We start from the raw sequence: 13,513 nt of genomic DNA, 5'->3' as shown, positions 1-13,513 counted from the left end.
TAAATTCCAGTTTAATTAGAAGAATTTCTAACATAAATCCCAAAACTGGAACATGTTTTTTCTATTAATTTGCATCATTTTTTTCCTATGTTGCTGATGTGTATTTGCACATTTATGAAACACTGCAAAAAAGCGATCTTGATGTGATCACACACAGACCTGCATCATGATTTTTGGTGAAGCATTTTCTGTAAAATGCACAGCAAGAATCTTGAACATAGCCACAATTAGAGTCACATCAATTGCTTTTTTGCAGTTTTACCCAAGCACACAAGTGCCCATCTTTATGCAATCATATAGTCCCTTCAACATGGCTTTTTTTGTAGTTGTCAGGGTGCCCTCCCCCCCCCCCCGGCCAGACCCAGACTTACCTTGCAAGGGAGCCAAGGAGACACAAGGGGAAGGCAGGCAAGAGGGAGAGTCGCCCGGTGCAGGCAAGTCTGCCCAACAACGTCCTACATCCCCAGCTTGTGGGGAGTGACCTGTTGACAGGGCACCTCTCCCTGACTGGAGCACCTGGTGTTGAGGAGAAGGTGGAAGGCCAGAAGAACCTGACCCAGTAAGAGGTCAGGGAGGAGGGAGAGACAAGGGAGTTAACACCAGGAGCAGAGGCCCTGGGTGGGGTCCCTTTTATGCCCTCCCCAGTAAGGAAGGGGCAGGGCTGGAGGAAGAAGCTGCCTATATAACTGACAGGAGGCCCATGATGAGGGCAGAAAGCCAGGACAGGAGAGGCAGGAGGCTGTGTCTCCAACAGTGCCTGCCCAGGACTCAGTCTCAAGGGCTATGCCAGGGAGGAGGACCAGGGTGACTTAGCCTCCCCCTGAGCCAACCTGAGCCAACCTGAGCCTCCCCCTGAGCCAACCTGAGGTCTCCTGAAGGGCCCCAAACAGGGACCAAGCAGAAGCTGCCTTCTCCCCAGCCCGCCAGACACCTCTACAGTGGTGTTTTAGCCATAGCCAGCCTAAGACCTCCTGGAGTATGAGATGGTGCAGTAAATGCTGCCCCCTACCTATGAGACGCCAGCTACTGCTGATCTTCCTTTTCCTGCTATTTGGATCTGAAAAGGAAGTAGGAATGGAAGAGGAGTGGTGGACAGTTCCACTCCATTCCTGTCTTCATTTCAGAATTCAGGGAGCAGGAAGAGGAAGAACGGAGGTAGGTGAACAGAGGCTGGCATCCCCCCACCAATCTGCCACCTGAGATAACCACCTTATTTGGTCTCATGTGCAGGCCAGGCCAGGTTTAATCAATGCATCTCAAAGGAATAGAGCTGCTTTATCTGACTGCTGCAGAAGTAACATCTCCTACAGCATCTTCCCTATATAAGTTTCTTCCATACTCTAACAACTCATCCAGATCTTTAGCTGTGTCTCAGTAGTATAGCTGTTGCAAGGCTGATAAGCAGCAACTCAAGAACAACTTGGTACACAGGGATGAAGGTTCACAGGCTTTTAATGGAATTGTATACAATTGGGCCACAGGACTGATGTCCAAAGCATGGACCCGGTTTTGACTGTGTCCAGAACTCTTATACAACTCTTGGTCCTTTGTCTGAAAATCTAGACTTCCCATTCGCTGAAAATTAGACATCATAAATGGGGCAAACTCCTAATAGGCTGTAGATAAGGCATACCATACCTGATAGGTACGTTTCAGAGTTCATTTGCATTAAAGATGGGAAATAGGTGGGCAACAAGTGATTGGGTGGGGTTTCACCTTAAAACTCAGCCAAAATTACACAATTCCCAAAAGATTCCAAAAACCAGCAGGGTATGCTGTAACATCATCATTTATTCAGTGTTGAACCTTTTTCCCATTTATCATTTCAGTTAGAAATTAATTGACAAGTCATCTCGCTAGCCTCATTAAAAGAGAACACAAAACACTTAAACACAGGTGTGAAGACCTCATCTATGGCAGAGAACTTCAGACTCACTTCTTGGCATACATCCCCTTCAGACTCATCCTAATTAGGATGGCCTTGCTTGAGCCACCTATCTTATCTCTTCTGAATTTCTTCTCCTGGGTTTAGTAAAACACTGTGGGGCCCTTTGCAAACCTCTGCAAAGCAAATAATTTTAAACTTCCTTTAACAGTTTCACTAAAATCAAGCAAGTTGACTTCTGTGTCTTAATTCTATATAACTATTGTGACCTTTTACTTTGGGTACATACTTTGGTTTGGTATCAAAGGTTACTTGGTCTCCATTTGTATACCTTTGCTCCTAAAGCATAAGAGAATAGTTACGTTTTCCTGGTGAACACAGGTGTGTTTTCTATCAAGGCGTACATCTCCAGCCTGGTACTGTTTTCTAGCTAAATTCCAATGTGTATAACACAGCCTTTGAGGCCCCAAAGTTCCAGCCTCAGTCAGATTAACCTTATTGTCTTTAATAAAATCAAGCAGCTTTTACTATTCTCTGTGCTTCAGACTTGCAAAATGATTCTAAACACCAAGCAGTTTTTTTCTTCACTATGCTTATGTGTTGCTCCAGTGGCCTTTACATGTGAGTTACAATCTGGGGTCACCGTGCCTCTTAGCAACTCATCATTATGGCATCCAAAAGTATGTTGAGTGCTGCCACTGAGAGAGAACGGGAATGGTTATTATTGGTATACCAAGCCAAGATGGAGAAGTTCAAGTTCAGAGTTAGTCCATACATATGCATTGTCCTTCATTGTGAATAAATAACCGATGCATTGAGGACTACAAAATGTACTGGGGAAAGACTCTGAAAGAAATGCCCTTCTCAAGGATCTACCACTTGACCCAGAAATATTTGCATGACTAAATGAGTGTATTATTGAGGTAAAATAAAGTATTATCTAGGTTAAAAGAGCTGTCCTTGCTTTTGTTTCCTCTATGAATTTAGTTGTTGTTTATGATTCATTTATTTACTGAAAAATATGTATATCCCACCTCTCCCCTCCCAACTGGGAGATGTGTTGGAGAGTGAACAACAAAACTATAATACATGGATAATTCAGAAACATAAAATCCCAGCAGGGTAAAGAAAGCATAACAGCAGCATAAAATCATCAACAATTGCATCATTGGCAGCCCACTCCTATCCTTTTCCCTGCCATGGTATGCAGCACCAAAACAGGCTGCACTGCATGCTGCGGTCAGGGAACCAATTTGGGGACTTTCCCTTATCCCTCTGTAAAACCCCTGATCACCAATGGATCTCCTCTTTAGTTGTGTCCAAGGAGGCTCTGAAGGAGATAGTATGACCCAGTGCAAGTTGCTCATGCCAGGTGACAGCTCCTCTCACCTTTGACATGCCCCTTCCCTCCCCTGATCCACCCCACCCCATTCTGTCCACCCCACCAAAATACCAACATTGGCAGGGCTTCTCTTCGCTGCTGCCATGCGCGGGATCCTCTCTAGCATTGGTAACAATGGTCCAGAAGCATGGGGCTATGTGTGCTTCCAGAGCAGCGTTTGTACTGCTGTAAAGCATGCTCCACTGCCAGAATGCTGTAACCTTAGTAGTAGGTTAGCAAACAATCCAAAACTATTTTAGCCCATCATTGCCCAGGAACCTCCACATTCCTTGGTCTTTAGCAGTCAACTATCTGGCCCAAGACTTGTATGGCCTTCTGTGACACCGAGAACCAAAACCAACTACAAGTGGAGAGGTCCCAAAACCACTATTCTTACAATTAACATGTCAACCAAGAGGATTGTTTCCACAGACTATTAGATAATTATTTGAGGTTGCATCTCTCGTTAAAATTGCCTTAATTCTTATTACCAAGAACACTGTTCTTCTAATGATAGTAGTGGGTCTCCAAAGAAAATGCTAGAGGTTCCCAAACTGTGGGTTGGGACCCACCAGTGGGTCACAACCCAATTTTGGTGGGTTGTGAAACTGACAAGCTGATAAGGAAAACGTATCGAGCCCAATGGAAACCGAATTGGAGCAGTATGTGTGTTTTTACTCATGAGTAGCAAACATGCCTTGGTCCACTTCAAAGGGCAGGCCAAAGGAATGCAGTGCCACCAGAATGGTCCCAATTTGATGAAAGCAGGCCCCAACAAACTCTCGTAAGGGCAGTCCCTTCTTCCAAACTAAGGAAAATGTATTAAGCCATATGGAAAGTGAAACTGAGCCACATGTGTGTGTTTACATGTAGGTAGGTGAACATGCTTTGGCTCTTTTTGAAGGCCAGGCAAAGCGGAATGCATTGTCACTAGAATGGTCTCAATCTGTGAAACACAGAGTTCAACAAATGCTCCAGAAGCCCCCCCCGCCCCCCTAGAAGTCCTTTGAAAGCTGTTTCCCTACTGCTTTTCCCATTTCTTTTGGCATACTAATGTGCTCCCACAGGGACCCAAGTGTGCCTTGGACAGACAAGGCACCATATTGGATGCATCCATACAGAGAGAGAAGCAGGCAGCACAGATTCTCCTCTCTTGTCCAATATGAAAGCAGGCCCCAACGAACTCTCGAAAGGGCAGTCCCTCCCTCCAAACTAAGGAAGGGAGAAAGGATGCATGCCTATGATCTTCACTTAGCAAGGGATAAGAGTTACAACAAATAGTTGCGCTATAGTGCTATATTCTCAGTATTGAGAAAATAATGAGAATCGCTGGAACATGATGGTTTGGGCTGGTTGCACTATTATATCAGAGCCTGGTTTTTGCATTATTCACTGGACCTTGCTTAACGTTTTTGTAGGGGCTGGCCAGACTCATCCTAGAACACTCCAGTACTGGTGATTGCTTAATATCTCAAGTTGGCTGAGAGATTCACACCACTGCTGTGCTTGTCGTTCCCATCCATAAATGGGAGCATCTCCCAGAGGCCTTGTTATCATCATGGGGCCCCTAGGACAGTGTTTCTCAAGCCACTCTTCTAGGAGATACTCCCATAGATGTGGGGGTGGTGGTGGTGGAAGAAGCCACTTCCTACCAGAGAATGTGGAGTCCCAATGTACAATGGGGATCCAGTGCAGGTCTTTTGTCTCAGCAACCAGCTTCTTTTTCCTCTTAGGTCCCTGTCCCAGGCCCTGCCTGTCTCCAAGCCAGATGTAGAGAACATAAGCTAGAGAATAATACTTGTGGATCTCACCAGTTTTTACCTACCGGGTTTGATACGTGTGTGGAGTATCTTATTTAGGACCCACCCAAAGCTGTCGCAAAAGTGCTGTAAAGTACTTTCGCAACAAACTAAGTGGGGTTAGGCCAGCACATGGACATGTGCCAGCTTCCCCAGGCTGATGTGAGCCCTGGGAAGCAGGCAGGTTGCATCGGCTGAGCTCAGCCGACACAGGGGTCTGGAGGGGGCATGGGGGGCAGGGAGGAGACGTTTCGGGGGGGGGAGGACGGGCAGCAGGTGTTCCCGGGGGCGGGCGGGCAGTGAGCAGGAGGTGGGGTCAGGATCTGACTGTTATGCCAGATCCTAACCCCATTCCTGGGCAGCCCGGGGCAGTCCTGGGCTGCTCCGATTTGCGCTACCTCTTGAGGTGGTGCAGATCCGAGTAGTCCCATTGGGGCTGCTGCAGCTTTACCTGGGCTAAGGGAAGCAATTCCCCTTGCCCCAGGGTGAGCTGCTTGCTGCCCCAGTTCTGCCTTGGATGCAGCACAGGCTGCTCCAGGGCAGGTTAGGACTGCGCCCTTAGTTGGTTTGATTTATCTTCATATTTTTATGCTGCTTTCCAGCCAGAGGCCATCAAAGTGACTCACAAGAAGTTTGAAAGTGTGATTCACTCAAACATATGCTCACACTCCACACACACAAATACATCCAAAACCCCTCATGTCATCCAAAACATGAAAGAACAATAAAATTACTGTCAGTACAATTAATCCTGGGCAGCAAATTATAACTGGTGCGCTGCAGCACATTGGTGTGACACAAATGATTCGCAGATGTGCCGCAGGAGTTTGGGGAGGGCCATATATTAGTAGGGCTATTGAGGGATGATAGCAGTGTGTTGTGCCTTTCCAATTGTCAGAAAACGGATGATGTGTCCTGACAATTTTCGTACCTTGTCAGTGTGGCATGAAATGAAGAAGGTTGAAAATCACTGATCTAGAGGAAGAAATCAATCAACATAAAAAGCAGGGCTGGTCTAAGACCCCCTAATATATGAGGTAGCATGACAAATTCTGCTTCCTGTTGCTAGGCTCTAATCCTCCCACTTATGGATTTGAGAGGAGAAGAGGTGGAGTGGAAGAGAAAGTGTGGTGGAGAAGAAAGCAATGGACTAGAGCAGGGCTGCCCAAACTCTGGCCCCTGGGCCACTTGTGGCCCACAGGGGGCCCCAATCCGGCCCCCCATCTCCAATGGGTGCTCAGCCCGCTGGAGACCCATTGGAGCCCTCGCTGGCCCAATGCGACTGCTCTTTGCAGTGACATTGAGGAAAAGGCTAAGCACTTACAGGAGAGCAGGAGCCCCGCCCATCCGCAACCCTCCCATTAGGCTGGGGAGGCTACAGCTCAGTCCAGGCGTCGGATGGGGGTGAGAGGTCCTGGGTCTGTTTGCCCTGCTGTTTGGGTTGGGGGGCGGGGGTAGGCACTGAGGAGGGATGGGAAAGTGTGGGTCTATTTGTGCTGCTTGTGTGTGCTGGGGGCGGCACTGCAAGGGATGTTTGAATGCAGCTGGAGAGCATGTCTACTCAGCAGTAAATACCATCAGACTCAGTGGGGTTTACTCCCAGGAAAGTGTGGATCCAATTGGGTTGTGAGTGTGCTTGGGGTCAGGGGCTGGCACTGCAAGGGAGAAGTCCCAGGGATGTTTGAATGCAGCTGGAGAGCATGTGTACTCAGCAGTAAGTCCCATAGAGTCAGTGGGGCTTACTCCCAGGAAAGTGTGGGTTGATTGGGCTGTGAGTGCTCGGTTTTGGAGGTGGGCACTGCAGGGGAGAACTCACGGGATGTTTGAATGGGGAGGAAACCTACTGCTTTTGCTTGTTGGGGTTGCTGGCAGAGTGGGAGGCAGGTGGGGGTCCATTTGTGAGGGGGGAAATACACACAGCTCTCTGCCTGCTTCCAAGTTTGTTTGGTGCTCAGTGCAGGCTGGGGGAAGGGGGACTGAGAGAGGGAGACAGGCAGCTCCCTTCTCTGTGTGAATGAGGAGAAACAAACTCCTGTCCTGAGGAGGCAGGTGCCCACCAGCTCCCTGACTGACTGTGTTCCTTTGCTGCTGCTTGTTGCCAGGATGGGGGGGGGGAGACAGAGAGAGTAAAAACATGCTCCTGCATTGGGGGGGGGGAAAGGAGCTCATGCTGACTCCCAGGGCTTTTTTTCTAATAGAACGCATTGGAACAGCGTTCCGGCACCTTTTTTATGCAGTCCCCTGCAGCGCCACACTTAAACTTTTAAGGGCTTTTTTTCCTAATAGAACGCAGGAGCAGGGCAGGGCAGAGCCTCGCAAGTACCGGCTCGCCCGCTCCCTCTGCAGCGCGACCACCTCCCCTGGCTCCCTCCATCTGCAGGGGACCCGTCCGCCCACCCCGGTCATCCTCTCAACGCGGCTCCCGCAGCACGTGGCCCGAGCACCCTGCCTGCCAGCGCCAGCGCACTTCCAGCACCCACGATGCGCCTTGCAGTCACCTCAAGGTCCACCTTGACCAGGCTGTCTGGATTGGGAGCCAGCCCGTGCCCGAGCCCTTCTCTCCCCACTCTCTCCTGCCACCTGCTCTCCCTTCGCCCCTTCAGGCCCAAATCCCCATCACTTGGCGCACTCATTCGCCAGTGCCTTATGCATATCACATTCAGCCTCAGCTATGCTCGTACCCCCCCAGCCATATAGGGTACCAATAGATTTTCCCTTAGCACGCAGCTTCCCTCTTTACTTGCCTGCAGCACTCATATAAATAAATAAAAAATTAACAAGTTGTGAGTTCCTGCACCTTTTTTTTTTTTTAAACAAAAAAAGCACTGCTGACTCCTCTTAAGTTTGTTCTGTACTTTTCCCAGGGGAGAGGTGTGTTATATGTGTCAGGAATTATTTTAACAACCCCCCCTTTTCTGGTTCTCATGTGTATTATAAATAAGCTCAGTAAAATTAGTTCATTCATATAAGTTCCATCTCTAATATATTAATTTATGTAAATTTATTCAAATTTGAAATGTAAATTTCCCCTGGCCCCTAACACAGTGTCAGAGAGATTATGTGGCCCTCCTGCCAAAAAGTTTGGACACCCCTGGACTAGAGTCCTGGTACTCTGGTTCACCACTTGCCTCTCCTCCACACTTCCTCTTTCACTCCATCCCCCTCTTCCTTTTCTAATCCAGAGAATGGAAGGTAGGGGAATAGTGGAGAGGGTGGACAGAGGTAGGTGCCCCTCATCAATCTGCTGTCTAAGATGACTGCCTCTGTAGGTCTCACTGTTGGAGGAAATAAATAGTTTCCTCTTTGGGGGGGAAGCAGAGTAACTCAAGCAGCACCCACCCCTTTGGGACCCCCAGGGAATTTCCCTCACCAGGCTGACTGCTAATCAATTAAAAAGACAAAGAGGCAATGGCTTGTTAAAGAAGAAGTTATTTACTTACAGTTCCATTGAGTGTATATTTACAGCATCTGATTAGGATCAGAGGTTCAGCTAACACTTAGTAAGGCCCTGAGCTCTTCCTCTCGTCCTCTGACCACCAACCTGCTAAGATGGGCACATTGTTGGAGTTGATGCAACTGTCCAGAGGGAGCAGGATGCTGTCCAGAAGGGGTCAAGCTATGGCCCAGTGACTCTGAACTTTCTGCCTGTTCTCTCTGTGATCCTTGTGGGGTGTGGCCCTAACCCTTTATCCTTCCCTTCTCCTCTGAGCACTTCCTCTTGTCCTCTGACCACTGACCTGTTAAGATGCACACACCAGGGCTCTGATGCCCAGGCCATCTTGAGCACGAGGCATGCAGGGTGCAGCAGCTCCAGGGCCTTGCTATCTCTAAGTAATAGCTGAACCTCTGATCCTAATCAGATGCTGTAAATATACAAGTGGAGCCTATTTATCCACGTTAGTTTCATTCTGTGACTCGGTGTGATTAACAAAAAACGCGTTGTGCTAAATTCCATAGAGTTATGCAAATACACTGCAGCCTGACACTTCCGGATGGAAGGAAACTAAGGCAGCTGTTATCAATCCCCTCCCCTCCGTACTCAGCCCTCCTGTTACCAGCTGACCGGCTTCTTTCACATGGGATGCTGATCTTTTAAGAGTCCAGCCCTGCGTTTCTACTCAGAAGTAAGCCCCATTCCAGTCAATGGGGCTTACTCCCAGGAAAGTGCAGAGAGGATTGTAGGCTAAATCTCATGCTTTGCTTGGTGGGAAGGCTTGCTTGTGTCAGTGATTGCCTGCACCATGGAGGGGGTGTTTGTGTCAGTGATTGCCTGCACCATGGGGGGGGGGTTGCTTTTGTCGGTGATTGCCTGCACCATCTCTGTGGGGAGGGGGATATGGCAAACACTCCCTGGGTTTTTTAAAGCAATCCCTTCTGTTGCTACCACACCTGCCCCTGTGTGAGTGAGCGAGAGAGAGAGAGCGAGAGCGCGCGCGCACACACACACACACACACGCACGCACTCACGCATGCATGCGCTCCACCTTGCTGTAAGTGTTCTGGCTAGAGATCTTCAGCCTCTTTGCTGGCTCAGGGGCTCCAGGTGTGTTACTGTTCCTTTGCAAGGGGAACCTCTTCCAGGGCTCCAGGGCTATTTCCTTGCCTGGGCGAGAAAGAAAGAAATTTTATTCATTTCTTCAAAAAAAGTTCTCTTCAAAATAATCGGAATAGTCTGGAATAAAAAAATTTTGGTAACTATTTGGTAACTATACAGAACTATTTTGAAATAATTATCAGCAGCTCATTTTCTTCAGCATGTTTAAGTATTGTGTGATACTTTGAAATGCAACATTTCAATGTTTTAAGACTGCCATATGCTGCCATTTGTCCCCTTTGAAATGGAGTCAAACTTCTCAACTTATTCCCCAAACATCTTTCCCTTAACTTTCAATATAAGACACCAAAGAAGCCTGTGTTGGCAGGCAAAGTCCAAGTGTCAAATTGGAGACTGATGCCAGAGGATGTTTGTTGAACATAGTTCAGGATTAAATCTTGGCATAAAATGAAAGCAAACTCCTCCAGTTCTACCCTTCTTAAATGCAAGCAATAAGTGACAATGGATTATTGAGCATAGCAGAACTTTTATTTTTACTCTTATTTCCAGCACTATTACACATTTGGTCACTGTCTGGTTTTATAATTGGCTTATTCAGGGCAACACATACACATGTGTGTGTGTGAGAGAGAGAGCGCGCGCGAGAGAGTGTGAACTGTGTTTTTGTTGGCTTTTCTACTACAGCCTGTCTTTCTTGCGAGTACTATGGCTGAATCAGAGTGACAGCAGTAAGTGATAAAAGGGGAAGGAAGGGGAAAAAATAACTATGGCTGCAATCCTCTATTTTTTAGCAAAGCAAAGGCACTGTCAAAGTAGCCCATCAAGGATGGCAGTTCTGAAGTCAGATTCATTGAGCTCTTGTCCAAATACTTTTTGCAGGAAACTCAGAAACTAGGGATGTGGGTGGTTCCCTTCAACCCAGTCAAATCCGCAGCATGGTATCACTCCTTCAGTGTATGTATTTTTCTATACAAGAAATCCATATTTCAGAGTAGATGATGCCAAATACATCATGCAGGTTCAGCAGGTCAAATCAGCACTGCACAGTGGTAAATAGCTAATAATGGTATAGAAGCCCTAGATCAGTGCTTCTTAAAGTATCCTTCTAGGAGCCCTGTGTCTCCCTATCTGTTCAGGAGCTCCACAAGTACACCATAAGTAGTTGCTATCTACTTAGCGCTGTGCCACTCTGCACATGTGCTTGCACTCTGGCGCTCCCCAAGACTCCGTTTAGGAGTGTAAAAAGCTCCAGGGACCAAAAAGTTTGAGAATCCGTGTCCCAGACAATACTACAGTTGTGTTTCATGTGGACAATCAGGGTGAAATGTTGCAGAGCACAGAAGGGTATAGAAACAAAATGATAGTCTGCACCAAGGAAACTCTTCAACAGTGTGACCCTGGCTTTTATTTGGAAGAAAGAAGTTTTAGGATTTTATTTCTATAGAGCTTAGATCCTTAGGCTGTTTCACACCTGTAATAATGCAACTTCAAGGGTTGCCTGTCATACTGTCTCAATCATAGTGTTTCCCCCATGGAATCAGTTCAAACGTTTAGCTGCCAGCTATTGAGCTTGAGCAATCAGCTACTGAGAAGTCATGAGATGGTCTTGGACATACAGTTCATTGACCATGTGAATGGAAATCCTTGTGGCAGAGAAGTCCTCCTATCTGATGGCTGCTTGGTTCAGTAAACCGATGACTAAAGACTAAAGTTTTGCATTTGTATAGCCTTCCAGAGGAGTACATTCTTGCAACAACAGAATTTCCGTAGCTCTTCTGGGATGTGTGGTGTAATCATTATAACCCTGTAAGGCAGTGCTTCTCAAACTGGTGGGTCGCTTTCACTAAAAGCGGGCGCAAGCACTTCCATTTTGTAGGAGGTGCTTTGCGCCTGCTTTTAGCGACGTTTCAAGCCTTGGGGAGCGCTGTGCAGGGCTACGCAGGGCTCCCCACACCTCCTGTAGCCTGCTGCAGCCCTGCCTTCTGAAAGTAAGTGCAAAGCATCCCCCTCGTCCCCCCTTCGCAACATGATCGTGTCATTGCCCTAGCCCCTCCCCCGCAAGAACTTACTGAGGGAGTAAAGCTCCCTCAAAGTTTGAGTACCACTGCTGTAAGGTACTATCCCTGTGTTGCAGGTGAGGCTTAGTGGTTTGTATAAGTTCAACTAGTAAGTTCATGGCAGAGGTGAAATTCAAACCTGCAGGGCCGACTTTAAACCAATTGGACCAATTACTCCCAGTGTAGCCCTACGCCTAAAGGCCCTCTGCAGTAGGGTAATCTACTTGAGTCTTGTCAAATACACAGAAGAACACATTGCAGCAGAGACATGCATGCAATTTGGTTACGTGTGCAATTTTATATTAAAATGTGCTTCGATCACATGCACTTAAGTGCACATTTGATTGCTTTCCATTCTACCAAAGAAATACATAGTCTATAACAAATATTTATTTATAACTCTAAGAGACATTGGCTGTGAACCTGGGGAACCGCAAAAAATGTTTCCAATTGGGCCCCACAGCTCAAGGCTGGCCCTGCAAACCCAAAAAGTTCTGATTCTTGGCTTGGTCTGTGAGCCATTATGTTGCATAGAGACTCTGCTCTTGCAGGAGGAGCCATTCTGCAGAAGCCAGGAGGAGGAGCCTGCGGAACACTGATAAGTCCAAATGTTCCAGGGTGAGTGCAGGATCACAATGGGTTGCCAGGGTGCTAGGCAACAGAGAGATGCAACAGGAGCCTGGACAGAGCAGGAAGCAGCAGCTGGCCAGCACCGACCATGACCAGTGGGTACCAGCTATGGGCACCCTGGTCCCCACTGGATGAGTCCCTGCAATGGCTGCGGGGTGCCGTGCCCAAGACCAGCAGCACCAAACACCCCTTCCGGGGTGGGCAAAGCCCAGCCACCATGACTGACTTGGAGGTGCAGCTTTGCTTTCAGGGGCTGAGCCTGGTGCTAGAGCCCAGTGCTAAGACCGACGCTGGACAACCACAACTTCCTGGGGTGGCTGGAGAGACCAAGGGATGCGGGAGTTCGGTCTGCAAGCCCCAGGCTGTGAGGCTCACTGGGCTTGACTCCGTCTTTGGCCACCTGGTGACAGCCCAGCCCCCACACTGGACGGGCTCACTGCGGGTCTCCGAGCGCTCGGCCTTCTGTCAAGTCATAAGCCCCCAGCAGCGCAGGCCCCCTGGCTTCCGGGAACCACAAGTGCGTATGGCGATGGCCATGTGCCGTCAGATGCTGCGGGCCATCCTACTGCTCTACGCTGCCTACAAAAAGTGCGCCTTTGCCCTGCAGCATTCCCGCTAGTCACCGTGAAAGGAGCTGCAAAAAGAAGGGTGGGGCCCGCGAAGATCCTTGCCCCCGCTCCGGAGCTAACCGCCTTCTCCCTCAGGGATACCAACTCATTGTGTCCATCTACACCTGCCTCCAAAGCCAATCTGCTTCCCTGTCCTTGGGATAACCATCTCCAGTCCTCCCTTCTAAAGCAAATTTCTCCCACCAAGAGGAAACATTTTCTTACCAGTCTGTCAGGCAACAACCCAGACTGAAATGCAAACCTCAGACCATTTAGAGAGAGAGAAATCCAGTCATATTTCCAACCATCCTTGCAAAGCAGCATTTGCAAAGGGTCATTTACAAATTATGTAAAACTGTTCCCTTGCAGCATTTGGCTTACGAACGGAAGGAGCAGATGGGTCAATCACAAAAAGAAGAGAAAGCCGTTCTGAATCAATGGACCAAGGCTACAGAAACTCATCATTTGTCTATTTACCCCAAAGGATGAAGTCTCCAGCAATTGGAAGCTTATTATATGAAGTTTAGACTGAAGGGGGGAAAAAAGATATTTTCTTCCCTGCAATGGAGTTGGAAAACATACAGCTTAAAAAGACACA

General features: G+C 48.0%; 1 protein-coding gene across 1 annotated transcript; it reads left to right on the top strand.

The window, feature by feature from the left end:
• Positions 1-12,395: 12,395 nt before the first annotated feature.
• Positions 12,396-12,926, top strand: FANCD2OS (FANCD2 opposite strand). The gene has a single exon (XM_066631362.1). It carries the CDS (start codon positions 12,396-12,398, stop codon positions 12,924-12,926), a length of 531 nt encoding a protein of 176 aa, XP_066487459.1.
• Positions 12,927-13,513: the final 587 nt, after the last annotated feature.

This window comes from Tiliqua scincoides, chromosome 5 (assembly GCF_035046505.1).
Source record: "Tiliqua scincoides isolate rTilSci1 chromosome 5, rTilSci1.hap2, whole genome shotgun sequence".
Lineage (NCBI taxonomy): Eukaryota > Metazoa > Chordata > Lepidosauria > Squamata > Scincidae > Tiliqua > Tiliqua scincoides.
Note: the sequence above shows the minus strand (reverse complement) of the source record. Positions and strands in the feature narration are given on the sequence as shown.